This window comes from Charadrius vociferus, unplaced genomic scaffold, assembly GCF_000708025.1.
Source record: "Charadrius vociferus isolate BGI_N301 unplaced genomic scaffold, ASM70802v2 scaffold111, whole genome shotgun sequence".
NCBI classification, from domain to species: Eukaryota; Metazoa; Chordata; class Aves; order Charadriiformes; family Charadriidae; genus Charadrius; species Charadrius vociferus.
Window position 1 is genome coordinate 3402902 of NW_009647046.1, and position 27392 is coordinate 3430293.

General features: G+C 57.0%; 1 protein-coding gene across 1 annotated transcript in view; it reads right to left on the minus strand.

Moving 5' to 3' along the window:
- Positions 1-5231: 5231 nt before the first annotated feature.
- Positions 5232-27392, minus strand: part of DGKZ (diacylglycerol kinase, zeta) — a 51066-nt gene continuing 28905 nt past the window's right edge. Inside the window, exons 2-32 of the mRNA XM_009895708.1 lie at positions 26561-26669; positions 25758-25853; positions 24861-24938; positions 24466-24522; positions 22273-22341; positions 21758-21829; positions 21331-21447; positions 21169-21240; positions 20782-20877; positions 20418-20500; positions 19845-19905; positions 19329-19442; positions 18817-18957; positions 18233-18311; positions 17879-17934; positions 16733-16795; positions 16437-16510; positions 16214-16325; positions 15708-15907; positions 15303-15403; positions 15087-15166; positions 13926-13970; positions 13584-13653; positions 11620-11660; positions 10850-11040; positions 10272-10303; positions 9445-9488; positions 8940-9060; positions 8391-8427; positions 7999-8098; positions 5232-5594 (exon numbers count right to left, since the gene is read on the minus strand). Of these exons, the coding sequence (XP_009894010.1) occupies positions 5478-5594; positions 7999-8098; positions 8391-8427; positions 8940-9060; positions 9445-9488; positions 10272-10303; positions 10850-11040; positions 11620-11660; positions 13584-13653; positions 13926-13970; positions 15087-15166; positions 15303-15403; positions 15708-15907; positions 16214-16325; positions 16437-16510; positions 16733-16795; positions 17879-17934; positions 18233-18311; positions 18817-18957; positions 19329-19442; positions 19845-19905; positions 20418-20500; positions 20782-20877; positions 21169-21240; positions 21331-21447; positions 21758-21829; positions 22273-22341; positions 24466-24522; positions 24861-24938; positions 25758-25853; positions 26561-26669 (2728 nt within the window). The 3' untranslated portion in view covers positions 5232-5477. The remainder of the gene's footprint in view (positions 5595-7998; positions 8099-8390; positions 8428-8939; positions 9061-9444; positions 9489-10271; positions 10304-10849; positions 11041-11619; positions 11661-13583; positions 13654-13925; positions 13971-15086; positions 15167-15302; positions 15404-15707; positions 15908-16213; positions 16326-16436; positions 16511-16732; positions 16796-17878; positions 17935-18232; positions 18312-18816; positions 18958-19328; positions 19443-19844; positions 19906-20417; positions 20501-20781; positions 20878-21168; positions 21241-21330; positions 21448-21757; positions 21830-22272; positions 22342-24465; positions 24523-24860; positions 24939-25757; positions 25854-26560; positions 26670-27392) is intronic.

Here is a 27392-nt window from a genome sequence, read left to right on the forward strand (position 1 = left end):
GCTGAACAGACGGGCAGGGGTCCCCCGGGGCCCCCACTCCGAGACCCGCTGGAAGATGGCCCCTGGGGCACCCCTGGGGCTAGATGGAGTGAAGGGGACCACCCCGTGTCTCCACCAGCTCTGTGGATGCCTCCTTCCCCATCAAGGCCACCAGCATTGATGGACCAACCTTTCATGGTCTCTGCCCCTCCTGGGAGGGCACAAGGGAGAGGGTACCTTCTCAGCACCTGAAGCAGCACATCACTTTCATGCTGGCCCCGGTGTCTGCCCAGCCCTGTCCCTTGTGACCCGCCTGTCCCCAGCTCAGCCATGCTGCAGCCCTTCTCCTTGGACCAAGCAGCGATACGCCATCAGACTGCTGGTTGGGGATGAAAGGACCTCGCAGACGTGACTGCTTCCTTCCCCTCATCCACCCTCTTTTCTTAGGAGGTGAGGAGAGGCAGGGGCCAAGCCAACTCTCTTCTGCTGTTAGCAGCCAGAAAGGCAAGTGTCACGCCAGAAGAATGGAGCTGTGGTGGGGAACAGAGCCATTTTTCCACCCCTTACCCTGGAAGAAGGCTGCTGAGAGCAGGGCTGCCACAGGTGGGGCTGGGGGCTGGGGGCTGTTTTTTATGAGCTGCTTCACAACCAGGAATCGCTTTCAGAGAGATTCCCGCATTTAACTCGCACCTTGCCGGCAGTTTCCTGAACATCTGCAGAGGTTTAGAGGAGGGCTGGCAACTGTGGGAGCACGTCACCTCCCCTGCCCACTGTACACACAGCAACGGGTTCTGCTCTGGGTGGTGAAGGGTCTGGACATACTGGGCTGTACCTTTGAGCACAGGCTGCAGAAATGGGTCCTAACAGGTAGCAAAGCCAAGAATGCCCCCAGCCCCTCATTGCCGGGCCTTTAACCCAAAGCTGGAGAAGGCTGTGGAGACAAACTTCATGGTCAAACAGAAGGGGAAGGGCCGGGGTGTGCTGCTTTTGGCTGGGGTTCAGTGGCATCAGGTTTGCAAGTCAGAGTTGTGGGACTGTGATGAGCAAACCAGGGTCTGGTGGAGCTGTGAAAGAGCTGGGTGTGGGCAAGCGCTGCTGCTTTTCTTCAGCCATCTCTGGCCAGGAGCCAGAGACCCCACTGGCATCCCCAAGGCAGAGCTGCCCAAGGTATGGTGAAGCTCCGTGAAAATTTTCACTCCGTCCTCCGTTTCCAGCCGTTCCCATTCCCCTCCTGTTGCCTCCTCGGGCTGGGGAACCAGGAGACAGGTGCCAGCCGTGGGGGAGAGCAGAGATGCTCTGGTGCACATCGCTCTCAGCAGTGGCTGCGCTTGGTCCCTTCCAGGCCCTTTCTGAGGGATGTGGAGGGGGGACACACGACTGGCACCTTCCCCAGCTCAAACAAGTAGCAGAAGGCTGTGTTTGCAGAAAGGGGCCTCATACCAGGGGAAGGAGGGAAGAGAGGGAGCGTGACCAACCCAGGTGCGTTTACTTGCTTAACTCGAGCTTTTTACCTCTAAAACCGTCATAAGATAATTCATGGCATGTCGGCTCTGCATTTTCCATCTCCGGTCAAAGCCTGATCCTTGGGGCAGCGTTTACTGCATGGTGCGGCGGTGCCAGTGCGGGTTCACAGCTGCGCACGGGGAGGGATTTTTCCCTGTTGAGGCTTGCAGAGGTGGGCGTGTGGCAGGTAATCATTAACAGGGTCAACTGCTGTCACCCCAGCTCTGTTTAGCTGGGGCTGTGCTTGCACACGTGCCCCCCATGCATTCACCCCCAGGTGTGTTTCCATCCCACGGGAGGCCAGACAGACCTCTGGACGTCCAAACCTGGCTGCAAGGGAGAAATGGGGGATGCTGAGACCCTTCGGAGAGGTGGGCAGGGCTCTCCCCCTGAAGGTGGACTGCTCCTTTCCTAACACCCCTCATCACAGCAATCGCATTTGGGACCGCTTCTCTCCCTCACCATAAATTTGACACCGGGGCGGCTGGAAAACTCTCATTGCCATGGTTACTGACAGGTCCTCTCCGCCGAGAAGTGGGCCAAGCGCCAACAGTGCTGGGGTCTGGGCACTGAAGCGGAGTGGGCCCCCTCCTCCCAGTTGCACGTCTGCCTGGTCCCCGGGCAGCAGCCCAGCGAGGCCGGGACAATTTGGTGTGCCTTACACCCGCTACAGACCCCCACAGTTAGCTCCGGGCAGGAGCTGAAAGGCTGAAGGCGATGAAAGGGAGGCGCGGGGGGTGGAAGGGACAACGCAGCCGGGGAAGGAGGCTGCTTCTCTGGGCAGGGAGGGGGCGGCTGGAGCGACAGGCAGGCTGCCAGGCTGCCCTCAGGAATCCGAGTTTAAGGTATAAGTATAACTCCCCATCACCCACCATGTCCATCGCCGGCTCCCTCACCAGCACTTCGTCAGCCAGAGCGATTAACTCCCTTTTTGCAAAGGAGAGGTGGCACTGGCCGCAGTCGTCCTTGCGAGTCCAGGGCTGGAAGCACAAGAGTCCCTAATCCCCCGCTTTTGTAATCGGAGTGTGGTCCTCCCGCTGGAGATAATCCCAGCCCTCAACGCTGCAGCCTCAGTGCTCAGCACTGGAAGCAGGACCCCAACACTTCTCTCTGGAGCTGGGAATAAACAGGAAGGTTTGTCCCCCACACAGTGGTGTGGCTGGGGACACCTCACCACAAAAAGGGCCAACAGAAACATTTTGAAATCTGGAGGCTGGACGCTGCTGTAGTACCCATCCATAGCCATGCGGCTGCAAAGGACAGGGCAGGCCTGACACTGGAGGTGCCACCTCCTGCCCCAGAGAGAAACCAGAGCAGGGCAGGAACCACAGCAGGCTGCCAGCTCCTGACTCACACTTCCAAGGCCTTCTGCATCACTTGGGATGGTGGTGTGCTTTCTCCCTGTTCCATGTTACACTAAATATCAATGTATACCACAGAGAGGGGAAGAAGGTGACTTCAGGACAAAGTCACTGTATCCAGCAACTGTCCCAGAGGGATGCTGTGCAGGGAAGAGGGGAAGGACCCGGCGCAGCAGGGAACTCCCCAGAGTACCTCCAGTTAGGACAGGGGTAGAAGCTTTGGGGTTCAACCTCGAGGGGTGTCACTCGTGCAGCGCCTGCCACATTCTCATGGATGCAGCCGGAGACAGGAACTAAAACATCCATCTCTTTATTTCAGTGGCAAGAAACAACAACATCCAAATGGTCCAAGTTGAAAAGCGACGGGAACGCAGGCTCACGTCAGGCCCTCGGCCTGCTGGAGCTGGCACCCTCACAGAGTTACAAAAATACAGTCCTACAACAGCATCTAGGAAACACAGATCCAGGTATTGCACAGAACCCCTGCCCTCTGTGGGCAGGGCAACCAACACCCCCTCCGCCTTTGCAGAAATACAAGCCAGGCTTGGAATTGCACAGCAACTCAGCTCACGCACGCATGGAGGGGCCAGGCGGGGAGGGGGACAGTGTGTCTCTCAACTACCTGTACAAAAACTATAAGGGAAGATACAAAACTGGGGAGAAAGGGGGAAGCTAGGGCTGTAAACGCCTGTGGGCCGGGCTGGGCGTCCCGGCTGGGGGGCAGCAGTTTGCACCTTTGAGAAGATGACAGTGCCTTGTCTGTCGGTGGCCAGCAAGCAGTGCTGATAGGAACTCTGGGCGCTGCTAGAGCATCCCAGCTCCAAACATGTTAGGATGCTATTGCTATTAATGGCCAATACTGCCGCTGGCCCCTGGCACTCAGCACTGCTCTGTGCCTCTGCTCTCCACCACAGCACCCCTGTCCTCCAAGGGAACTCTGCCCCCTGGCCAAAAAGCCTGAAGAGTATTCTGATTCTCTGCGGTATCCTCATACCCTTTTTTTGCCGTTGGTATATTAGGAGAGATTCGAACAGTGCCACCCAGCACTACCCAGCGGGTGCTGCTGGGTGGCAGTGCAGGTGGGACCGCACAGACCCCACGTGGCAGCAGCACCCTCTCCTGGGACCCAAGCTGTGAGCAGCAACCCTCTTCGCAACCGCTGCTCACCCAAAGTGGGCCAAGCAGGTCTGCCAGGCCCAGAGCCATCAGCTCTCTTCCTCTGCTGCTACCTCCTGGTCTCAAAGATGCTCAGTGCTGCAGAAGACTTGCTGAAGGGCTGGCTTGATGCCTCTGCAGATGCTCAGCACCCACAGCATCCTCAGGGAAGATGGGTCGTGGTGCCTCATGCCCCATGGTAGGTGGTAAGTGAAATGCCATCCCATTGCAGGCATAACTCGGGGCTGGGAGCCCTGATGCTTCCTATGCATCCAGATCCCTCTTTCTGCTAAAACTGGAGAGGGTGAGCTGGTGGCCTGCCCAGGGAGCTTGTGTCTGGGCCGGGCGAGCTCCCAAGATTTCCCTGCAAAGCCCTGCACCCAGTTTGGGGGATGGCAGGAGTCGGACTCAGAGGATGTGTGTTGGCAGGTTGGGGAGCACGAGGGGAATCCCTGAGAGCAGCACTGACCCCCAGCACTGCCCCTCCAGCCCAGCACAATGTGTAGCATCGGCGGGGGTGAGCTGAAGCAGGGAGGGCAGCCGGATCCAAGATAGCATTTGGGAAATATAACGGGCTCCACTGCAGCCACTGCCCAGGCCAAGTGCAGCTCTCCACCATGGCTACGTGCTGCAGCAGTCTCACAAAGAGATGCCCAGCAGACACCGGGTGTGCAGGCTGCCCCACCTAGCCCTGTGGAGGGAAGGATGGTGGGAGGGCTGGGTAGCCTTCCTCCATGCTATCCCTGCCCTGGGCCAGGCTGCCGACCGGCTGAGCACTGAAGGCAACCGGGAGGGCAGCAGCTGCCCTGCTTCCAGCTGCCCCAGCCCCAGATGCTCTGTGCCAGGGCCTTCCCCCCTGCCACAGAAGGCCCCATTAGCGCAACGAAGAGACCTGGGGCAGCCCCAAACTAACAGGAGAGAGGAGGAGGCAGGGGCAGAAAGTCACGGTGCTTTCCTTGGGGCAAAATCGGAGGCTCACGGCCTCTGCTGTCTGCCTGCACAGCCTATGCCTCCCACAGCTGGGCCAGGCAGGAGAGGAGGAACAGGACATGAACCCAGCCAAGCATCTAGAGGGGCACAGCCAGCAGGGAGAGGGGGCGAGACACGATATCCCACGAGGATCACAGGTAGGAGCCTGCGGAGGGGGCACTGGCATCACTCCTGTGCACAAGGGTGATCGGGGGCTTCAGCCTGGCCTGCCCCAACAGGGCTGCGGGATGGAGCCTATCCCGGGCAGGGAATGCGGTAGATGAGGAGCAAAGGGGGACACACACAAAGAGTCAGGCTTCAAGTCCCAAATACCCACTGTCCTCATAAACAGAGTTCCAGCCCAGCCAGGGGCAGAGCTCTGCTGTCTCCATCTCCTCCAGGGACCAGGTTGACATCTAGGGAGGGCTGGGCCAGACTCACAGCTCTGCCAGTTGCCATAGTCCTCTTCTTGTCCTGCCTGAGCTGGCTTGGGCTAAGGCACGCAGAGCACTACACAGCTGTCTCCTGGTCTTCCCGCTGGATCATCTGGTAGTGCTGTCGGTTCTCGAGGTAGGCAGCTAAGTCGGGGTCATTTGCTTTCTCAGCCCGGTGCTTGGGGGTGTCTCCCTGGATAGGTGAGACAAAAGACGTCAGAGCACCGAGCACTGCCTAAACGCTGCCTTGGCACCCAGAGGTGCCCCCATTGCCCCACTGAAAAGGTGGCTGCAACTGGGTCCAGCCAAGCCCGCAGCCAAGCCCTGAGATGGGCAATAGCCGAATGCCCATCTGCTTGCCATGGAGCAAAAGCATGCTCCTGAGGAGCCTGACTTTGCTGCAGGGCTGGAAGCTGTCCCCTGAAGGGCCATCAGCCCCACGCATGGGCCAGGACAGAAACTGACCCCAACCATCACAAGCACCCTCCGAGGAGACAAAGGTTGGTCCCCATGACCTGCACTTCCCCACTGGGGAGGCAGGCAGGAGAGGGTGAGGAATGAGGGGTATGTCTGGGGAATGCCCGGGAATACCAACCCCCCTTCCCTCTTGCAGCCTGGCTAGCGATCCGGCTCCTGCAGGAGGATCACATTTCACCAGCTTATTGCAGCCATCTGGACTGTGTCCACTAATGAACTCCCGCACTCCATAAAAAGCAAATCTGTTAACAGCTCCCAGCTCCGTCTCCTCTCCCCCTTCCCTCCCCCTGCTCCTCTCTCCTCCTTGCCAAGCGCCCAGGCTCTGCCATGCCGCTGAGAAAGGCCACGGAAACCTGGCGCTCTGCCGTGGCCATTGAAAACCGGCCCCGGAAGGGATGCCCGGCTTGCCCGGCTCGTTCCCCGGTGCACAGCGGGGCACGGGCGGTTGCAGCAGGGTGCCGGGGCCTCCAGGGTGACCCGCTGCGTATTTCTCCAGCAGGAACAATGGTCGGACATGCGGAGCCCTCCGCCGGGCCCGGATGGGGCTGTGGACAAAAGCCCACCCGCACAGGGCTGCGGAGAGATGCAACAGTACCAAGAAACCCCCTCTTTTGCCCATGCACCCCGAGATCCAGGCACACCCCATGGTCCTGTGCGCAGGCAGGACAGTGGTAAGGAGACCCTCTCCGTGCTTCAGTGCCAGCTCTCCTGGGGGCAGGGGGGGCCCTCCTCTCTGCAGCCCCTGAACGCCAGCGCTTATTTAACAAAGCCGGGGAAAGACCAGAGGAGGAATTGAGTTTCTTTCCCGTCCCCCCTGCAGAAGCCCCGCGCCTGAAACCGGAGCTGCCAGGGCCCCCCTGCCCAGCCGGGCTGAGGCACGCCAACCGATAAGGCTCCTCGGCTTCCCTCACCGCTGCAGGGTGTGGGATCAGCCGGCTGCGATCCCCTGCCACAGGTCTGACGCCGGGGCTTGTGAGGAGGTGGGTTCCTGCCTGTGCAGGCAGGCTGTGACCTGGGGCCCAGGCGAGGTCAGAGCAGCGGCGTCCCCAGGCAGCTACGAACGCGGGCACGCGTTTGCACAGGCACATGCAAGCCCCGTTCCCTGGGGCAGCCCGTCATGCCTGAGCGGGGCTCCCTTTTTGGCTGGCAGGTTGGGGGTTGCTCCCCTCCTTCAGGCACATGAGGGGGGCTGGGGGGCAGAGAGGGGCGATGCCTCTCCCCAGTCACCCCCTCACCTGGGCATCCATGTCTCATCCTGTGGCTGCCGGACGAGTCTCCAGCCAGGCCAGCCCCACTCTGGGCACTGTGCAAGGCCCAAGCCTTGGCCAGGACCAAGGAGGAGAGATGGGGAGCCAGAGATTGTCTGTACAGCATCTCCCCGGCAGCTGGCAAGGGGGCTGCGCATTGTTTGAGGCAGCTCCACCGGCCCCAGCAAGTTTGGATCCCACGGCTGAGCTCCTGCCCTCTGTCCCAGACCCACACACTGCACCTTCTTGGCTTGTTCCAACATCTCCTCCACTACAGCCCATCGCTATGAGCCTCTGCCAGACGGACACGATCATGTCCCTTCCGCCACATGCCTGCCCCGGGAACCCCCTGTACCAAAACATGGCCTCAAGTCCCCTTCGCGCGACTCATCTGTCGGGGCTGGCACAACTCCCCGGCACCAAGGCATGTCTCAATTAACTCAGCATGCGAGGGAAAAGGCTGCCACTGCCTGCTCCTGCTCCCCATGGGCCGGCTTCACCCGCTGAGAGGAGCTCCCAGTGCCCCCAACACGGCCGCCTGCGGGGGAGAGCGGGGGGGAGCCCTGCAGCTGGGAGGGAGCTCATAGCGAGACTGTCCTTGCTCTGACCCCGAAGGGTGGGAAGGGGGAGATGGGGATGAGACATTCCAGCCCCTCGCTTCTAATTTAATAAAACAACAGGGAGAGAAGCGCAGGGAGGAGAGGGATTTAACCCCTCTGCAGCTGGGCTCTGCTGGGCAAGTTTTGTGTCAGCTCCTCTCTGGCCAGCAAAGACCTCAGCGAAAGCACCCTTGCCCTGTTCTCCTGCTGGCCACGCTCCTGCCAGCCTCCTGGTCCCCCCAGACAGCCCCACTGCCAGCCCTCTTGCCGTCACCTGCAGGTCCGTCTTCATGAGCGAAGCCCCGGCCTCCACGATGTAGTGGCAGATAGTGCGCTGGCGTAAGGCTGCAGCCTGGTGCAAGCTGGTTTCGCCACTGGGGAGGAGAAAGCGAGAGATGTGAGATGTCCCCCCCAAAAGGGGACGTGCAGCATGTGTGGGTGGCAGCAAGGGACAGCAATTCGGCTGCAGCATAAGCTTGTGGTGGGTTGCAAGCTTGTCCAGGCAGCTCTGGCAGAGGAGGGGGGCGCTGCTCAGGGACGTTAGTCCAGAGCGGACTGGGAACCGTGGCTGGTAGTTACAGCGAGGGTGGCTGAGAAGTGCCCAGACAACTGGTCACCTCGCAGAGGGTCTGGCCAACAGGTAACACAAGTCAGTCAGAAACTTACTTCTCCTCCTCTGTGGCATCGAGGATTTCTGAAGGGGCTGTGGAGACAAAGACAGCACAGGGAGAGTGAGACCTGGCTGTGGGGCAGAGATGGACCCACTTACTCCCCGGCCACACTCTGCATCTTTCTATAGGGGCTCCTATTTCCATGCTGCCTGCAAAGGTCCTGGCTCCAAAGCACTCAGGCCAGCAATGGCATCTGAGGCCAGCTGAGATCAGGGAAGAACAGTTGTGGACTCGTTACAGAAAAATATCTAAACAAAAATAAAGCAGCCTGTGTTTCAGTGGGAGCTGCCAAAAACAACAGGTCAGCTGTCCTGAAGGCAGAAGCAGGACACTGAGAAATATTTCCAAGACACATGCTTGTCCCTGCCAGGATGTGGCAACAGCCATGGGGGCACCCCAGTACTGGCAGACAGATGCCAGGGAAAGCCCATACACCAGAAGGAAGATGTAGCAAACCCAGAGGACCACCCCCTCCGAGCAGAGTGTTGACCTTTTTCGGCTGCCGGGCTCCTTTGCTAAGGGTGGCAATCTGGCCCCAGCTCACCATTCTCAATGATGTATTTGACGATGTCCTTGCTCCCTGATTTGACGGCGTGGTGAAGGACAGTCTGGCCTGAGGAGTCTCGCACCATCAGGTCTCTTCCAGCCTGGTGCAGCTCTTGGAACTACAGGATTGCCAGATTGCTTGGGATGAGTTGCCTTGCCCAGCTCCAAGCCCCAAGCCCCAGCATCGCGTCCCCAGGGTGCCCAGCAGGTTGTGTGGATATTCAGGGCCTGGCAGGGAGCTTTGTCCAGCTCAGCCATGCCACCAAGTCCCTTCCCTCCGTATCCCCAAAGAAAGGAACAAGGCTTCTTGCCAGGAGCCCGCTTGGTTTCCAGCCATCGGTCCTGGAGGAAGGCCCTTGACAAGGAGCTACTCCAGGGCAGTCGCAGAGGGCGGCTGGCAGAGCTTCTCATAGCCCGAGGGCCACGCCAGCTGAGCGGGCTGCCGGGAGAGCACCCAGAGCCAGCCCTGGCTGCACATCGCAGCAGACAGCGGGAGTGCCTACCTTTGGGAAGTTGCCGCTCTTGGCAGCTTCTATCAGGAGGTCATCTGCAAAGAAGGGAGATGGGTCAGGGTCAGAAGAGCCAAGCGGTGGTGCCACTTATCTAACTGGGGAGCCAAGGTTTGGGCACCTGAGGCTCAGTGGTCAGCTGGAGCTCCTCCAGGTGCTAACCCCTTGGCCAGACTGGCTTTACATGGCTCCCCCACCTTCAGGCATGTAAGGAACAAGCCAGGGGAAGGAGGGAGACCCCATGTAGCCGTGGGCGCAGCCAGACCTCAACCTCAAGGAAGTGCGTGTGCAGGGGGAGCAGTCTCTGCCCATGGGAAGGATGACTTGCTATGGAACAGGGAAGCAGATCTCCTGGGTGTCAGCCAGCGGCCGAGACGACTCTCACCCATGACTCACTCACACTTCGAAGTGCTGGGCTCTGCTCAAGCTCCAGGAAACTCTTTCCATTTGCTCAGCTCAGTGAGGCCCCTGACCTTGCTTGTGCTCCCACCTCCTGAGCTCCCAGTCAGCCGCCAGAGACAGTCCCTCAACCCAGCCCACAGCCCTCGGCTCTGCAGGTGGGGGATTAACCCCTCGGCCACACCATTTCCCGCACGGGGCAGTTGGGAAGGCATCTGGCCAGGCCGCTCCACAAATCTCTGTCAGGTCTCTCCTGCCCACCTCTGGGGTCACCCGCCTGTGGGGCTCTGTGCTCCCACCTAGCATGCAGACAGCAGGGCTTCTGCCTGCATGTCAAGAAAAGGGCCTGCCAAAAAAACCACGGCAGGGTCCCAAAACAGCGTGACATGTGAGGGGGTGCAACGGGCTGGGACAGGACTCACCTTTGTGCGGGAGGCAGCGCTCAGGCTCAGCGCTGGAAGGGAAGAAGAAAAGACGTAACTAACCCTGTCAGTCCTGGCAGCAGATTGCCCAAAAGGGCATGCAACGGGTAGAGGGATGGCTGTGGAGAAGCCTGCCCGTGGCACTCCTCCAGCAGGCAGGAGCACAGGCAAGCCAAGGGACTTTGCTGCTCTTTGGCCATGCCATCTTGCTTCTTCCCTGCTCTGGGTTCTTCCCCATCCCCACTCCCATCTCTACTGCTCCCAGCTCCATTGCTCACCCATACCCAAGGCTGGCCTCAGTTCGGCCAAAAATGGCCTTTGCCCCACGGGCCAGGCACTGGAGCTTGACCCCATGGCTGAGCCACCTGGTGATGCCCCACTGTTTCCAGCACTGCTGGCAGAGGAGCAGTGAAGACAAGATGGCATCTCACCGCTTGGTCTACCCAGTACTGAATTCCTGCTCATTTCCAGGGAGCCTCCCTGTAATCTGGCCCAGGGATCAATGCTATGAAGCCAACCCTGGCTCTCCCATGACTGCCCATCCTTCCTGAGGTCCAGCATCTCCATTCTAGACTCACCTGGGGGCAGGAGAGGAGGGTAGAGAGGAAGAAGAAGAGGGGAATGCAAAATGGTCCCCAGTGGGTGCGGCAGATGAGTCAACGAGGTCAGGCATGGCAGGAGAGGTGCCCACGGTCTGGGTGATCACCAGCTCTGGGTCCAGCACATAGAGCTCATCCTGAGAGATCTCTGTCACATAGTTGAGGTGTTCCTGAAAGACACAAGTCAGCCCTCCTCAAAAGCAAGACCCACTCCTGTGTAGCTTCATCCCCTCACACCCCATGCCTTGTAGCCCACCCACTTGCTCAGCAGACTTGGTGGCCACTTGGTGGCTCTAAGAGTCCTGGGACCTGTGCCTGGGAAGCCTCTGCGTATTCTTGTCCTTCTCAGGCTCCCCATCTCCTGCTAACTTAGCAGATGACCCATACATCTCATCTCCACATCCCCCTCATTAAGATGACCCCAGTCAGCAGGTGCCTGGCCAGCCTTGCTACGTTACTATTCCTTACCCGCTTCGCTGTAGGGTCCTGTAGGCAGCTTCCAACCCAAGTCTCTGTGCTCCCACCCAGGCTTTCTCCCTTTCTGTGGGAACCTGGAGATGCTGGGGCTGGTCCTGGGCCAGGCCTGTCACACCAGCCCTCAGGGGATGCCACAGGACAGGGCAGAGGTGCAAGACCTGTGTGTCCCCAAGGCTAAGCCTGCCTGGCGGTCCACGAGAATGTAGGACAACCAAGCACCTTCCCAGCAGATGTTGGGGGGCGATGACAGCGGAGGACAAAACCACACTCACCTGTGCACGGTCTATCCTGTAGAACCGATCAGCCGTGGTTGCTGTAAGACAGGGACAGAGCGAGACAAGGTAATTCTTGGCGTGAGATGAGGGAGACAGCTGCTTTCCACCACCAAGTGATAGTGAACTATCCAGCCACTTTGTGGCTTGCACAAGAGGGCACAGCAAAGCAAACAGCACCCCCTGACCAGGAGCAACCCCCTTCCTTTCAGGACACTGCTGTTGTCTTTACCCTAGAAGCAGACCCTTGGGCCTGCAGACCACCATGCCCCTGTGCGACATGCCTTTGCTTGCTATCTTCTCCTTGATGTCTCCCAGCAGGGAGCCACAGGAAAGGCAAGAACACAACTAGCTGACGCTATGGCCTTTCTGGGGGCTGTTGAGTGCTCCAGCCTTGCAGCTGCAATGCAGGATTAGACCGAGCAGATGAAGCTGAGGGCTGTGCAGTGCATGTCTCAGCACTTGCTTGCACCAGGTGAGGAGCTGCTCTAATTCAACATGATGCACCTTGTTGCAGAGCACTAAGAAACGGGGGCACTAAGCAGGGCTAGGGGAAGAGGGCCTCCCGCTGACTTGATAGAGTACCATCCCACAGACCACCACAAGGCCACGTCAGAGCTTGTGATTGCCAGGTGCAATGGAGCATGCCACCACTGGTTGTAGATCCAAGTCCCTGTCTCCTAGGACAGCGGGAGAGCTTCAAACCAGCCTCCAGCCTATTGCTGGCAGCAGCCTGTCCGAGTGCATCCCTCTGCTCATCCCTCTTCCTTAGAGGAGAGATCCCCACAGCAAGAGAGGAACTCCCTCAACACCAACAGAGCAAGTGGTTGTGCTGTAGCCAGACCCACGCAGCCACCACCCCCCGAGGGAGCAGGGAGGGGCTGGGGACTTATGGCATCACCAGGGGACAGCAGGACAAGCAATAGCACAGTGCCAGGACAATTGGGTCCTCACACAGGGTGGCACTTTGCCTGTGTCCTGCCAGGCTGCTGGTGCCTGCCCAGGCGAGGTTGCTGCGGTGGGACCCTTGGGGACCCAGGGAATTCACTCTGCAAACAGAAGAGGGATAGGCCAGAGCAGATTAGAGGAGTGAAAGAGACCCGTTTATCCTGTCCTGGCTGGAGATTTACAGCCAGGGAGCTGCTGCTGAAGGCCTGTAATTCAGCTGCTTGAATGACCCTGCGCTGTCTTGAATGAGGCCCTGGCATCTTTCCTGACACATTTTCCTGAGCCCAGAAACTGCTGCTGGGACACTGACAGGAGAAGGGAAAGCAGTCCTGGTACAGTAGTCCTCGTAGAGACACCTGGGAGCAGCAGCCCCAGCAGCCCCACACGCAGGGCTGGAGCTCCGAAGGGAGAAGCTGCATCCTTTCTGCCTAGCACGAGGCTTCCCCGGCCCATCTTTCAACCCACAGCTGTGCTCTACACCCTGCTACTGGGAAGTCAGAGAGATGAAGTGCCACCAGCAGTCATTTCTCTCAGCCAGCTTCCAGGTACAGAAGGAGAGCTCTGGAGCCTCTTGGTCAGCGAAGGCAAAGGGAGAGGACAAAGCTACTTTCAGGCAGGAGAGAAGAAGCAGCTGGAGCCCAACGGGGAGCCTGCTCCCATACCACTGGGATGCTCATGGTGAGCCTTGCTCCTGGTGTGCTGGAGCAGGGGGGCCCCCTGCCTGCATGACACAGGAGAGCAACCCCAGCAGTCCTGCAGTGATGGGACACAGGCCACCAAGCTGCCTTCAGCTCTGGGGGCAGGAGACCAGCAGATACCCCTCGCTCCACTTGTGGAAACGAGCCAAAGACACAGCCTGGGGCAAAGCACTGCTGCACTTGACCACAAAGACCCCAACATCCATGAATCCCATGTCCCACGTGGCTCTCACTGGCTTGTCACTAAGGGTCTGTCCCTTCACACCCCCCCCCGAAATTCAGAGACAGTCAGCACTCCCAGGGGAAGACAATACTCACAGTCCAGGAAGCACCACTTGGGTGACAGCTTCTGGGACGACAGTGTCTTCGGCTTGGCTCCATCTCCCTCCTGCATAAAAAAAGAAGAGGATAAAGTCATGTCTCTTGTCCTCCCCATCTCTCCCTACAGTGTCTCTGCAGACATGGAGGACCACAGGCACTTAGATGGAAAGGGGAACTTGAACACAGGCACAGCACACAGCGGCGGGGAGCAGCACGGAACAGACTGGAGCCGACACACACCAGCTCACTGGACAGAGAGATGCCACAAGACGAGCCCACAAGACCAGCATGGTGGACATGACAGATGGGCCCAGGGTGATGGAGCAAGGCCATACACACCTGAAAGAGCAGGCGCTCTAAAGCAGAGGGCTGTGGAGAGAAATCCTGCAGAAAGGCAAGGTGTGCTGTTACAGCCTTTGTATGGGTAGACCCCCAGCCCCTCTCTTATCCCATTGTGATTTGCTTAATGTGTTTTCATATCTGGCTTTACACACTGCCTGGCCAAAGTCCCTGGTCCCTCCTCTGCTTTAAGGCCAGAGCACGGTGGTTGCCCAAGGAGAGAGAAGAGGTAAAGCATGAGGTCACCGAGGAACACCAGCCTGAATGAACAGCTATAGAAGTGCAAGAGGCTGCAGAGGCATCAGTCTACCAGGCTGATGCCATAGGAGAGCGTTACCCTCTGAACCTGGGAGCTGCTAGCCATGTGCCTGTCTGCATGTCTGCCTGGGCACAAGGTGGGCAGGAGACAGGCATGCAGAGCAGGCAGAGCAAGAAGCAGATGCCAGTGCGCCAGCCTGGACAAGCAGCCCTGCAACTCAATCCTGCAGGATACTACGCACACGCTGGATGGGATTCCCTCAGGCGCAAGAGCCAGAGAACTGCGGACTGAGCAAGGTCACTTCAATCTCCTGGGAGAAAATCAGACTGAGCAGTGCGGCATCAGGAGGCACGCTGTGGGCTCAGAAGGCATTGCTCACCAGGAGCGAGGGTTACACGGCCTGTGTCCAAGTCATGGACATGCACCAGCACATTGGCAAGAGCACAAAAGTCAGTACTTGCAAATGAAAAGAGTTGGAGGGGGGTCAACCCTAATCCAAGCACCTGGCGGGGGCAGAGCTGCCAGAGGGCTGAAGGAACACAGCACAGCAACCAAAGGGACAGAGGAAAGGCCTCCCCAAACATCCAGGGGGTGATGGACCCCCATAGGATGCGTGCTGGCTTTTTCCACTGCCCCCTAATTTTTCTGAGCCACTGACACTCTGGGCCTGGAAAACAAGGTCAGAAAAGCAATGCTGAGAAAGAAGCTGCCAGAGAACATGGAGTAACAGGCCATCCAGCTGGGGATCCTGCCTCCACCATGTGGTGAAGGCAAACCACAACCTGCTGTCAGAAGCAGGAGCATGTGTCTTGGTGCATGCAGGTGAAGGAGGCTTAGAAATCCCTGCCTTGAGCCCCTCCATCCTGAACATACAGCCAAGACCATTTCCCACACAGTCTCACCTCCTGCAGCCTCTCAATTTGGGTCCGGCACAACTCCAGGTCACTGTCTCCTGGAACCACGATGATCCCCAGTGGCACAGCTGCACAACAGGACACAGACACAAGTCAGAAAGCAGCCAGTGCCCCATGCCCAACACCTCGCACAGCTTAGCTGAGGGCACTGTCAGACTCGGGGACTGCAGCTCCCACCCCCTGATCACTCAGCTGGTCACTCACAGGCTTCCTTGAGCTTTTCTTTGTCGTAGTGCAGTGCCTCGTAGTCGCGCATGCTGATTCGGCTCACCCGGATCCGCAGCCGCTCAGGCACTGGCTGCTGGCTGCATGCAGGGGAGAAGGAAAAGGGAAAGGGTCAGAAAGTGACAGTCTGCATTCTCCTTATCCCACTCACCCCTCCAAAACAGACAAGAGCACAGTCATGTGCACAGACTGGGGTGGGGAACTTGGCACCAGCAGCTTCGCCATCATCAGGGTCTGGCCATACTTCTGTGACCTGATCCTTTCCCAGGCCCTCCTTGAGAGAGGATCGAAATGCTTCTGGGAGTGATGGATCAGTCCCATCCCTTCCCCCTCCATCCCTTCTGCTTTGAAGAGGAAGTTGGCAGATTGATCTGAGGAACCTACTCATTGAGCAGAGGCATGGAGTTGCGCCGCTTGGTCTTCTGCACCATGTTGGCTTGGTTGCGCAGGGAGATGTGGATGCAGGAAGCCGCCAGCTTGCAGGGCTCTCCATCTACCTGCATGGGGATGGCCTTGGACGTGGTGAGAACTACCTGCCGGCACTGGCACAGCCGCTCCCCGTGGCCACCGACCTGCAAGGCAGCCTGCAAAAGTGTCCAGAGTGAGAGCAGAGCATGGACTGAGCACGGTGGGTGGGGGGAGCACCCATTGTCAGCCAGATGCTGCGAGTGAACCCAGTTCTGAGAGTCTCAGGCCTGATCTCAGTGGGAAGGGATCCACAGAGACCAGGGCACGACAGCACCTCACCTAAATCTCAGAGAGCAGACACTGTCACACAGGCCAGCACCACAGCTCCTCAGGAGAGAAGCTGGGGGGTTGGCTGATGCCCAGTCAATGGGACTGGTCGCTCCCCTGGTTGCTAGCTACAACTGGCAACAGCACCAACTCACCAGGGACGTCATGGTGAAGCCAATCACTTCAATGCAGCCATCATCATGGCGCTGCGGCTCAAAGTCATGGTGCTCCCCAGGATTGCCCCAGGGCATGGTGCCTGCACAGTACCTGTGAAGGGATGGTGAGTGATGCATGGATAAGCCCCCCCAAAACCCAGGTAGGGATCTGTGGCATGGGGGTGAGGAGCCCAGCACAAGGGCAGGTTCTGGGGCTGCTCACCTGGGGATGTTCAGGAAGACCAGACACTGAGGCTTCAGGTCCTGGATCTTGGAGGTCAGGTCCATCCCATCGCACTGGAGACAACACAGGGGCATTCAGGCTGCTGTAAGGGGGAGCCTGGCCCACCGTACTCACTTGGGAAGAAATGGCCTCCCCCTCTGCTCCCTACAGTGACTGTACTCCAAGCCAGGGGACGCTGATGACCCCACGAACACATCCTCTCCCCAGCCCCAACTGCTCCTCACACCTCCACAACTCACCCCCCTCCCTGGCCCAGAGCACCCCTGCACACTCACAACCAACTTGACGTGCTTTGCCAAGTCTTTGGAGCTCCCAGTGAGGAAGTCGGAGAAAGCCGTCTGCCAAGGCAAGAGACAGTGTTAGCATCCAGACGTTCACCAAAATGAGCAGCCAGGAAGCCTGCTGCTGACCTTCAGACCTCAGCTGCTGAGAGGAGCAAATCCCTTCCTTGTCCGCTGGCAGAAGCCCTCTTCCCCCCCTCTCCCAGAACAACCTGATCCATTCCTCTGGCCATTTTGCCTACCAAAAACCTTGGGGCACCTCACAGCTTCAGTAACAGCCCCCAGTATTCCCTTGGCTGCCCAATCCCTGCTTTAGGGAAGGGCTGGCAACACAGGTCTCCTCCAGTGAGACTCAAGTCACAAGAGACAAATTCATTCTCCAGCAGTAATGAAATGCCATGAAACAGAGCTGATGTGACCCCATCTAGACACAAAACCCCTTCTAGAGATATGAGGAGAGACAGTATGGCCTCTGTTACACAAACCCCAGAGTCCCCTTGGGTTTAACTGTACAGAGGGGAGGGGAGACACGAACAGGAGAGATGTGAGATGGTACAGAGCAGCACGTGGCCTTTAGTACTGCTCAAATACTGTTCACCCAGCCACCTGGGTAGGGAGGTATATTGAGGATGGGGGAATGGACGAACAAAGATGACACTGAGACACAAAGCTCTAGAGGTGAGATACAGGAGGGTGGCGTAATTAGCCAGGGAATTGTAACTGGCCCAAGGTATAAAATAGAAGACCAAAGTAGTGTGGGGGTTCTATGGAAAGGCTTGCCGTTCCTCTGCAGGGTGGACAGCCTGCCTCCCTACAGCTCCGGGGAGGTCCTGCCTGGGTGACTGTCCATGAGCCGGAGAAAAAGAACAATAGTGGCAGCAGATCAAGACAGCAACTGTACCGCGGGCCAGAGAGCAAGCTGTACCGCCAGCAACACTCGCAGCCAAAGAGCTGTGACTCCCAGGGCTGCAGCCTTTCTCCACCACCTCTCCAGCTTCAGGGAGGGTTCACTGCACACGAAGGCCCGTGTAACTCAGCTGAGTGAGTTGAGGGTGTGGATAGGAGCTGGGGCCATGCCTGTTCTCCAGCTGACACTAAGGCTGCTATGAAGGCATGCCCAGCTACCCTCCACACACTCACCCCAGCGTAGAACATTTTATTCCGAAACCGGCTGTTGAACTTCTCTGGGTTGGCCTCTAGGGAAAGGAGAAAAAAGTCCAGGTCATTGGCCTGCACATGGAAATACTTCACTTGCCAGCTCTCCCCAGAAACAGCTCTCCAGCCAGCCTTGGCCAGGAGGCAGCCCCCAGCTCTCTTCCCATGCAGGCACCCCTCTTCCCCCCTCTGCAGCCTCAACTTGCTCCTCAGGTTTCACCTCCAGCCCTGCGCCTGGGGCAATCCTCTTGTTCACTTGCCCAAGGAGCCTTTTACAGGCCCACCTCTGGGACAACCCCTGACCACAGACTGTGCCCCAGCCCTGCCCCACTCCCATACCTCGGGATTCATGGAACTCCAGCGTCACCCGTGCATCAAAGCCAAGGCTGAAATAGTTATTAAAGACATCCAAGGGGAGCTGAAATGGAGGGAGGAAAAAAGATGAGGCTGCTAGCGTGTGGCCACAGCAAAGACAAAGTCAGGCTACAGCAGAGCCATGCACTGTGCTCATGAGGCTGAGGGAGAGGAGGCTTGCCTTCCACCCTGGAAAATACAGAGGTCACCATTCTGAGATGATGCAGTGGCCCCCAGCTCTTAGGGGTAAGTGACGTGGCCTGAGAGGACACACTCTGCTCTCCAAGATACCTGCAATCACCCATATTTCTGGCTAAAGACAGTCTCAGAGGGGAGTGAGCTTACACCCGTTGCAAGCTGTGGTTAAAAATCTCTGGTGGACACTTAGTTCCGATAGCTCCATGCCTCGCCATGAGTGCCACGGGTCAGAGCCACACGGAGAGGAGTGGAATTGGAGCAGGGAAACCCCAGCCCAACACTGTAGCTCCAGGTGCTGGGGCTGCCTGAGACAGTGGGAGAAGGAGAATGCAGACCCCCCAGGGAAGAAACACAGAGAGGAGGCGTCCTACCTTCTCGGTGGCTGCCTCATCCTTTTCCTCAGGGTTTGCATCAGGGTTTGGTTCCACATGGAGGTTCCAGCGATCGAGCTGCACAATGTTCCCATCTTCCACATGCGACAGGATCTTGGATAGAGGCTCATCTGTGTAACCCTGGTGAAAAGCAGCACTTGGTGAGTCTCCTATCTGCCTCCCACAGAGATGTATTCTTCTTTGGGATGACACGCCAGAGCAAAGGATGTGGAAAAGAGCGATTCTACTTGATTGCAGAACAAAGTGGGACTTTCAATTTAAAACAATATCTCTTCCTTCTAAAAATCTCCCAAAATTTGAAATGATTGCTTTTGTTAATGTTCTAATATATTATAAACTAAATCAGAATAATTCAAATGTCAGAAGAAGAGTAATATCCAAATAGCACTTATTTGTTGGTCTGTATTTAGGAAAAGTCTGTGTGTCTGGAACCAGAGTTGAAGTGTTCAGCGCCCCTCTGTCGGCAGTGGGCTCTTGTGTCCATCACTTACCCCACCCCAGTTCAGCGTCCTGGCCAAGTCATTCCCTGTCCCCAAAGGTAGGATGGCCACAGGAGGAGGTGGGTTGAGGCGTAACTGGTCCAGAATGGAGAGTATCCAGCCCACCTGCTCGAGCACAAAGAAACAGTTGGTTATTTCAGGGACCAGCAGGCAGGTGGAGGTGACTCAGAGCACTAGCGATGGCAGAGGGGCAGAGACGGGGTCCCCTTAGCCACCACCGAGTCTATTCACAGTCTTCAATGCTCCAAATGGGTGCTGCGGGAGATACCAGTAATCCCAGTAAGGACACTGGCCCTGCAAAAGGACTACGAATCCAGACATGCCACGGATTAGCACTCCCTGGAGCAGTGCACGCAGGGATGCACAGTATCTGGTGCCACCAGCTGGCCCACGGACACAGTGCGCACATTTTGCCCCATTCTGAATTACAATGAGGAGGGCTGCTGCTGGCACTGGAAAGGCCTGGGGCAAAGGGTACCACAGGTATGAAGGGGCCAGGGGACTCACCGTGCCGTCTCCCCCGCACGCCAGGATCCGGAGGTTGTGGACCTTGCGGTACAGCTCCAGCCTGCAGGGAACAGGAAGGGTGAGGAGGGAAGAGGCACCGAAGGTGTTACGCAGCAGCTGCTGCCCTCACAGAGCCTTTGGCATTCACAAAGCCACCTGCATGTCTCCCTCCCCATCACCACAGTAGCTCACAGCAGTGGGAAAAGCCACAGTAACTTTGGCTTCACCAGCTCTTGCAGATGAAGAGTGGGGTGCCCACTGTCCATGTACACGTAAACCGAAATGCAGCAAGCAGACAAGACTCAGGCAACATTAATGGAGCATAATGAACTAGGTCTGGGAACCTCACCCCACAGCTGGTCTCTTCATCACTAGCCTTAAGATTAGACCAGCCCCCTGGTAGGAAACACTGGCTGACCACAAGGTATCCTAGAGAGGCCTCTCAAAACATGAACTCGTTGGAGTTCTCTTTGCACAAGGGAGCTACGGAGCATCAGGCCTCTGCCAGCTGTGGGAGGAATCTCTGGGGCAGGGATGAGGGAAGAGAATGGTGCTGCCCCCATCAGTACTCACGCCTCCTTGGGTCCACCCTGGCTGAGGTCAAAAACTTGCCGTGGGTTGAGATACCACATGAAGGATTGGATGATCTTGGCTCCCTGTGAGGACAAGAAAGACTTCAGCAGGGAACAGGGAGTTCCAGAGGACAGAAGGAAGAAGGCACGTGGTCTTGAGGACAGACCAAGATGATGGCATTCTAGGGGGACTCAGGCAAAGCCAGGCCTAGGTGGGAATTGCCAGGCAGCAAACTGGCACTGTGGAGGCTGCCTTGCCTCTTCTGCAGCTGAGACATTACCAAAACTATACTGAGTCCTCAGCAGCCAAAAGGCAATGCCCCCATAGAGCTGTCTTCTCAGAGAGATGTAGGACAAGGCCATACCTGATTCCCACCACTCTTGGGGTTCACAAACACCAGCAAGGGCTTCATGAGAGGAGCTGGCATGGGCTTGATGACAAAGGGTTTCCACCTCCCTTCCTGCAAGAGACACCACAGGTCCTTCAACAAAGCTGGGGAAACACAAACTCTCACCTCCCACTGAGACCTAACATCACACATGGTCAGGAGTGGGAGGAAGAGAACATCCTAGCCGCTCTGCATGCCTTATAGCTGGGCTTTGCCCTGCCGGCAGGCACCCTCCCTCCACCTCATCCTCCTCAACCTCTGCACAGACCCCACAAAGCCCCCTTGTTTCCCAGTCCTGCTCCTCACTGCCCAGTCCCTCCACCCTTCCAAGACAAGGTCATTCCCTGTTCCCTTATCTCTTACCTCGGCCCCCTTTTTGCTGGATTTCCGCTTGAACGATGTCCTCTTCTTCTTCTTACTAGATTTCAGTGGATTCTAGAGAGAAAGGGAACAAACCCCAAAAACGTCAGGAGCTGCTGGGCAAGCAGGAGTTGTGAAAGAGCCACAAGAGCTGAGGTGAGTTACCTGGGGCCGTCGGACCCGCAGAATCCAGGTGGGAGGAACAACGACAGCAGCGTGAGCCCCCAGCGAGCAGGGCTCTTCGATGTGTTGCAGCATGAAACATGACACTTTGCTGTGATACTGGGGAAGAAGAGGAGAGACAGAGAGAAAACTCAGCTGCCCAGTTTGCTGGGTACAGCTGCCTTCTCCTCCCAGCTCTCCCGTGCCAGAGCAGGGAATGCTGGAGGAAACCATGCAGGAATTTTGTAATGGGAAGGCAATGGGGAGAAAGTTTCTCATAGGAGCTCCCAGCTACCACAGTACAGCCTCTCCCAGTAAGAGAAGCTATTAACGGCAGGCTGCAGAGAAGCAGCTTGGGGAGTCCCAGCAGAAAGCAGAGGTCATTAGATGCAGAGCAGGTTGGTAAGACATTCAACGGGGCTTTGCTCACCGCTTGCTTGCACCAGGAGCAGCTGATGGCTACAATCTCTTTACTGTGGAAGGCAAACTTCTGCTGGAAACCCTGTGGAGGGAAGGATAAAAGGCTTACGGAACTCCCTCACAGCTTTCAACCATCCAACAGGACTTTTCTACCATCAGGACAGATGTTATAAAGAGTGTGCCTGCAGCTGGAGTCCTCCGGATCCCTACCAGCTAGCCTCAACCACTACTATGGCACCAGGGAGGCTGCTGTGCTCTGCAGGGTTGTCCCTATTGCCCAAGGAAAGCATGTCAGGAAGACAGTCCCTTCCAGAACTGATTGGGCCCAGGAGGAGAACAACTCTCTGTGGGAAGCACTTAAGGAGTGCTTCACTGTGCAAAACAGGGCACGTGTCTCGGTGTTGCTGTAGGCTGCTGCTGCCAAACAGGAATGGTGGGATGTCTCTGTTCCCCAGCCCTGTTCTTGTCTCTGGTTTGACCTTAGCTTTCCCTCAGGCTGAGAAAAAAACCAAGATACCTTCTCACCTTGCCACACTGCCGGCATTTCCCTTCCTGTCGTCTCCGGTGTACCCAGTGATGCCGGACAACGATGGGCTAAAGGGAAAAGGAAACAAGAAAAAAAAAAGAGTTAAAGGCCCAGTGTGTGAGGGAACGCATGAACAGGCAGGAGGAACAAACCCAGGCCAGACAGGACCTCTGCTCCTGCAGCAAGCCCACTGCTCACATGCACCAGTGCCAATCCTCTGGGAGAAGGCAAAGCCAAAGAATCAGGGGGCAAAAGGCCAAATTAAGGTGCTCATAGAAGAGGGAATTAGAACCAGAAAAAACAGGAAGAAGGGGAGGGAAGCTAAAGACAGAATCACACAAAGCAAACCCAGCTGAGAGTGGGCAAGCAGTAGCGTGGAGTGCTACTTTGGCCATAAATCACATCTCCATCCCTTAACATCTCTGCCCAGATGACCCCAGTGCCAGGTGGAAAATGTGCTGGTGGAAGGTGTGAAAATCCCCAGGGAGATACAGTGTGCGCCCACAGCAAGATGGAAACGCTTGCAGCTAAGCAGAGAACTGCCTATCTCCACGTTCCTTGAGGAGAGCAGCAGCGTCAAAACCCCCCATACCCAATTCACCCTGCTCTTCATCTCACGGCAAGCCCTGAGAGCCTGCCTCAGCCCCCCTCTGCCTGCCCATGGGGAGGGCAGCAAGGCTGCTCGCAGGCATCTTCTCCCTGCCTGTGGGCTCACAGTAGGTGAGGGCTGGGACTTGCAGGAGCAGTTGTGATGGAGTTAGAAGTTTTGCAATCAAGTACCGCATTTCCTAAATCCCACCCTCCTCTTCCAGCCCCGGATTGGGAACGGCATTGCAGGGAGGGCAGCAAAGAGAGAAGAGGGAGTGCGAGTTTACGGCCCAGTGCGGTAGGGCCCAACACCCTGCTCTTGACAGCTTTTTGGATCATGGTGATGATAGAGGCAGAAACTGGCAGGAGATTTGGGTCAGTTGCAGTGTTGCTATTTCTAAGCGCAGCACAGCGGAGAGTTCTGTTGGCTTTAGCAGACATTAATCCAGTGGGAGCAGAAGGGGGGCTATGCCCTGAGCTCAGCTCTTGGTCCCACCAGGCACATGTAGGCAAAGGACTGACCCTGAAGAGTCCCCGGCAGCACAGAGGCCAGACGAGCACCTTTCTAGGGAAAAAGGCAGGAAAAACCATTGGGGGAACTGAGGAATATTAGAAAGACAGATGGAGAAGCAGGGTTTGTGAGTAAAAGGAGAAAAAACAGGAAAGGGGAGAGAGAGACAATTTGTAGAGGTTAGAGAGGAGGAAAATAGAGTGAGCAGAGGCTGAGAGGGACTGACAGAAGTTGTCAGCAGAGCCCAAAAAGTAAATGAAGGACAAATAAAGGAGCTGGACTAAGAGTGACATGAGAAGAGGGGCTGCACGGCAGGAGAGGCAAAGGAAGAAAGAAAAGTTTAAAGTGATGTTGAAAGCTTCAGTTTATTGGGTGACACTGGCATTTCTGAGCAGGCAGCCCTGTGTTTAAGTACCTTCCCCCTACTGTGTCTGCTGTGCCAGCACAAACACGGTGGCCCATGACTGAGCCACCCACACCCACCCCGGAGCACCACGTGGGCTATGCTGGCTCCACAGGCTGGAAGGTGAAGCGTGAAGGCTGACAAATGCTTCCACCAGTGCAGCTGAGCAGAAAGGTCCCAGGCTACTGCTTATACCCAGGACTAAACAGGGACTAAAGGGGTCCGACAGCACCACTGTGGGCATCTTCCACTGCTACCTGGAGCACTTGTTGCACCCAGGTCATATTGCACCCAGAGCGATAAAGCCAGAAGTCAACCCGACCTCTCCCTTTCCAAATTGTGGGAGTCTTGGGGACCTGCTATTTGCCACAACCTCCTCTATTTGCTTGGAGACCAGCACAAGTAGGGGGAAAAGCCTCTCCCAGGAAACAAGTGTTTGCAGGTTCCCTCCATGCAGATGCAGGACCTTTAGAACATGCTAACCAGCAGATGCAGAGTTCTCACACCCAGTCTGCACTGCTGCCTTGTTAAGAAACATCCCTTTTACTGTGCCATCCCCTTTGAGCCAGGAGGCAGCACGATGCCTGCACTCTGATGGGCAACGTGCTGGGAGTATCTGACGCCTTTGCCACCAAGCTGGGAAGGCAAGGGGAGGGCAGATATGGGGAGTGTCCGAGGCACGTCTCTCACCTCCCGTACGTTCCGGGATCCTGACTCCCTGAAGGAAGGTTTGCAGCGGAAATTTATCTGTGGATTGAACACATGAGAGAAATCAGTAAAACCATCACACCTGAAGGAAACCTGGAGTTTATTTTACTACAGCAGGCCCAGAGCCTGTAGAGATGCTCAGTGCTTCCTGCAAACCCCACCTCCCCCCATCTCTCACTGAACAAAATGGGGCCCGGGGTCCCAATCACGTTGCTAGACATTCTTTTTGGTATCATCTCCTCAGATGACCCCTCTCTGCAATGACACATTGCCATTCCCAATCTTCTTGTGTTTCATTCCCCAAGAGGAAGGGCTGGCCAGGAAAATGCTGTTACAGCTTTGCATGCCACGGAGAGGGCTTAACAGACTCTACTCACTTTCTCCAGCTGTTCGATGCAGGGTGTATGCACTACAATCTTGCAGGCTGCACACTTACGCCTGGAGAGAGGTTTTTGCTGGAGGATGAGAAAAAGGGAGGAAAAACATGCATATGAATAGCAGTCTTCAGAGGCTGGCAAGCTCAGCCTCCCCTCGCACCTCCTTCACATTTTTCGGGATGCAGAACAAGTCCTACAGGAAAGTTATACACAGCTAGACTCCTTGCAAGTAAAGGGATCTAAGTGTGTGCCTAGAGCAGATGCTCTCAAGTCTGGGACAGAGCAGGGAGGTGCTCTCCTTCTGCTTAATCAGTCCTTGGCCTCTTCTGACGCTGCCTGAGAGCACCATGGAAGCTGGTCTGGGAGGTGCTGGCAGGGGTGCCATGGTAAGCCCTGTGGGCAGGCACAGGATGGCATCAGTGCTCTGTGTCCACACCACAAGCAGGATTGAGTCTGCAAGCTGGGCAGGAGACCTGCGGGAACCCTGTAAGATCAGTGTTGCTTGCAGGGTCAGGATGCAGCAGCCTGGGTTGCCAGCGCTCGCGTTTTTCCTCTACTGAAAGGTCTTTCCAGAGAAGCTGGATTTGGACTCTCCCTCTAAGGGTGTGAGACCCCAACAGCCTCTCCCTGGAATATCATCATATCACCTCTGGGTGAGTGGCAACCTCGCATTGGGTTCCCATTGCAAACTGAGCACCAGCATCGGCAGAAACTGGGGACACAGCCCTCCAACACAAAGAGGTAGGAGGGACACGCTCCCCCCCTTTGGTAGCCCCCCAAAGTGCCCCCTTTTCCCCCGGCAGCAGCAGCAGGGTCTTCGCGGTGTCCCCGCCGGGTGGCAGCACAGTCCGCATCTGCGGCCCCTGCCGGGGAGGCGGGTGACCCCAGGTGACTCACCAGCAGCTTTGCCATACAGTTCTGCTCCCCAACGTAGCAGAAGTCCCCAGAGACATTGGTCTCAAACCAGATGTGCTCCCCGTAGACCGCAGTCTCCTGAAAGGCACAAAATGTGTTTCTCTGAGAGCACCCTGAGATGGGCATCCATGCTCCTAAAATGCTTTGTGCATGGGACAAGATACTGGGACAAAGCTGGGGGGTTGGAGCTAGGTGTAGGCTGGGAGACAAGATGGACAGAACAACCAGGGCCAACATCTGGACAGAGGAAACCTCACGAAGCTGCTGCCATGGCCCACCCATTGGAAACAAGAGGGCTCCAGAAAACCAGCTCCAAGACCCGCAGCCCAGTTGCAGTGTCCTGCACAGGTGGGCTGCTTCCATCACCCCCTGAGAGAAGGCATCGGGGTAAATTCAACGCAGGGGACTATCCTGAAACAGCTTCTGTTCTATGACCTGAGGATGGTGCTTAAAACCTGCCAGGCTTTGCCTGTGAAGGAGCAGGGGCTTGCTCCTGCTGCTCTGTCCCAGCCACCAGAAGACCTCGACTGCCAGGAGCAGAAGAGCTGGCAGTGGAGTAGCTATGCCATCCTCCCAGGAACCACCTGTGCCTGCACAGCCTCTCCTTGCAGCATCAAGGGGAGCTGCCAGCAGCACAGATGCTGGCACCAGCTGGTGGCAACGGTGGAGGCCATAAACTTGTCAAAGCCAAAGTCACCCGGGAAGCCTCAGCCTGAGAAGAGCCTGCTGCCTCTTGGCCGGGAGCCCATTCCATGCAACACCCAGCAAAACACGCTACAACTTACGCTCCAGTCCACAGTGCTGCGTATCTGCCTCTCCGAGTCGCTCCTCAGGGCTAGTGCAGGATTTGGCTGGGCTACCATGTGCTGGAGGCTGGACTTGGCAATAGCTTTTCTGGAAGACACAGGAGTGCTGGCTATTAGATCAGGGGAAGAAAAATATGTGCAAAGCACAACCTGCTGCTGGGATGGACAGTGAGGCTGCAGCAGAAAAGCATCCTCAGGAACAAGCGGCTGGAAATGAGGTGAATCCCCAGCACCACCGGCCGAGGAGTACCCACTCCTGTGAGGCAGCCCCATGGGATGAAGAGGTGCTGGCCACATTGCTGATAGCTCAGCTAAAGACACCCTGCACCCAGCAAAAGGTACAGCCTGGGCCTGCTGGGTCAAAGCCCTCGGGGATGACAGGTCCATTGCAAAACAGCCTGGGACGCTCCACCGAGCTGTGGTGGTGGGGCTGCTTTTGCAGGGACAACCCAGAGCCCTTGTCCCACAGAGGCTCCCTGCAGCTCTCCTGTACCAAGGCACCTCAAAGCCTGGGGTGTTTTTGGAGACCAGTACAACTGGCTGGAAAAAAAGCAGCTGTTTGTTTGGGGGTAGTGAGCTTCTCCCAGATGGTGGAGGAAAGGAGCAGCAGAGCTGGCCAGCTGGAGTAAGTGTGCATTTCTAGCCCACAGCCAGGCCTGCCACCTCCCTCTGGGTCCAGGCTGGCAGGAGGAGATGCCCACAAGCCCTGGGGACAGCATCGAGAGCATCACAGTGCTTCCCCAAGTGGGAGATGCTCAAGGGATGTGAGCAGCACTGCAAGACAGCGATGGCAGCCAGGGCCAATGGTGCC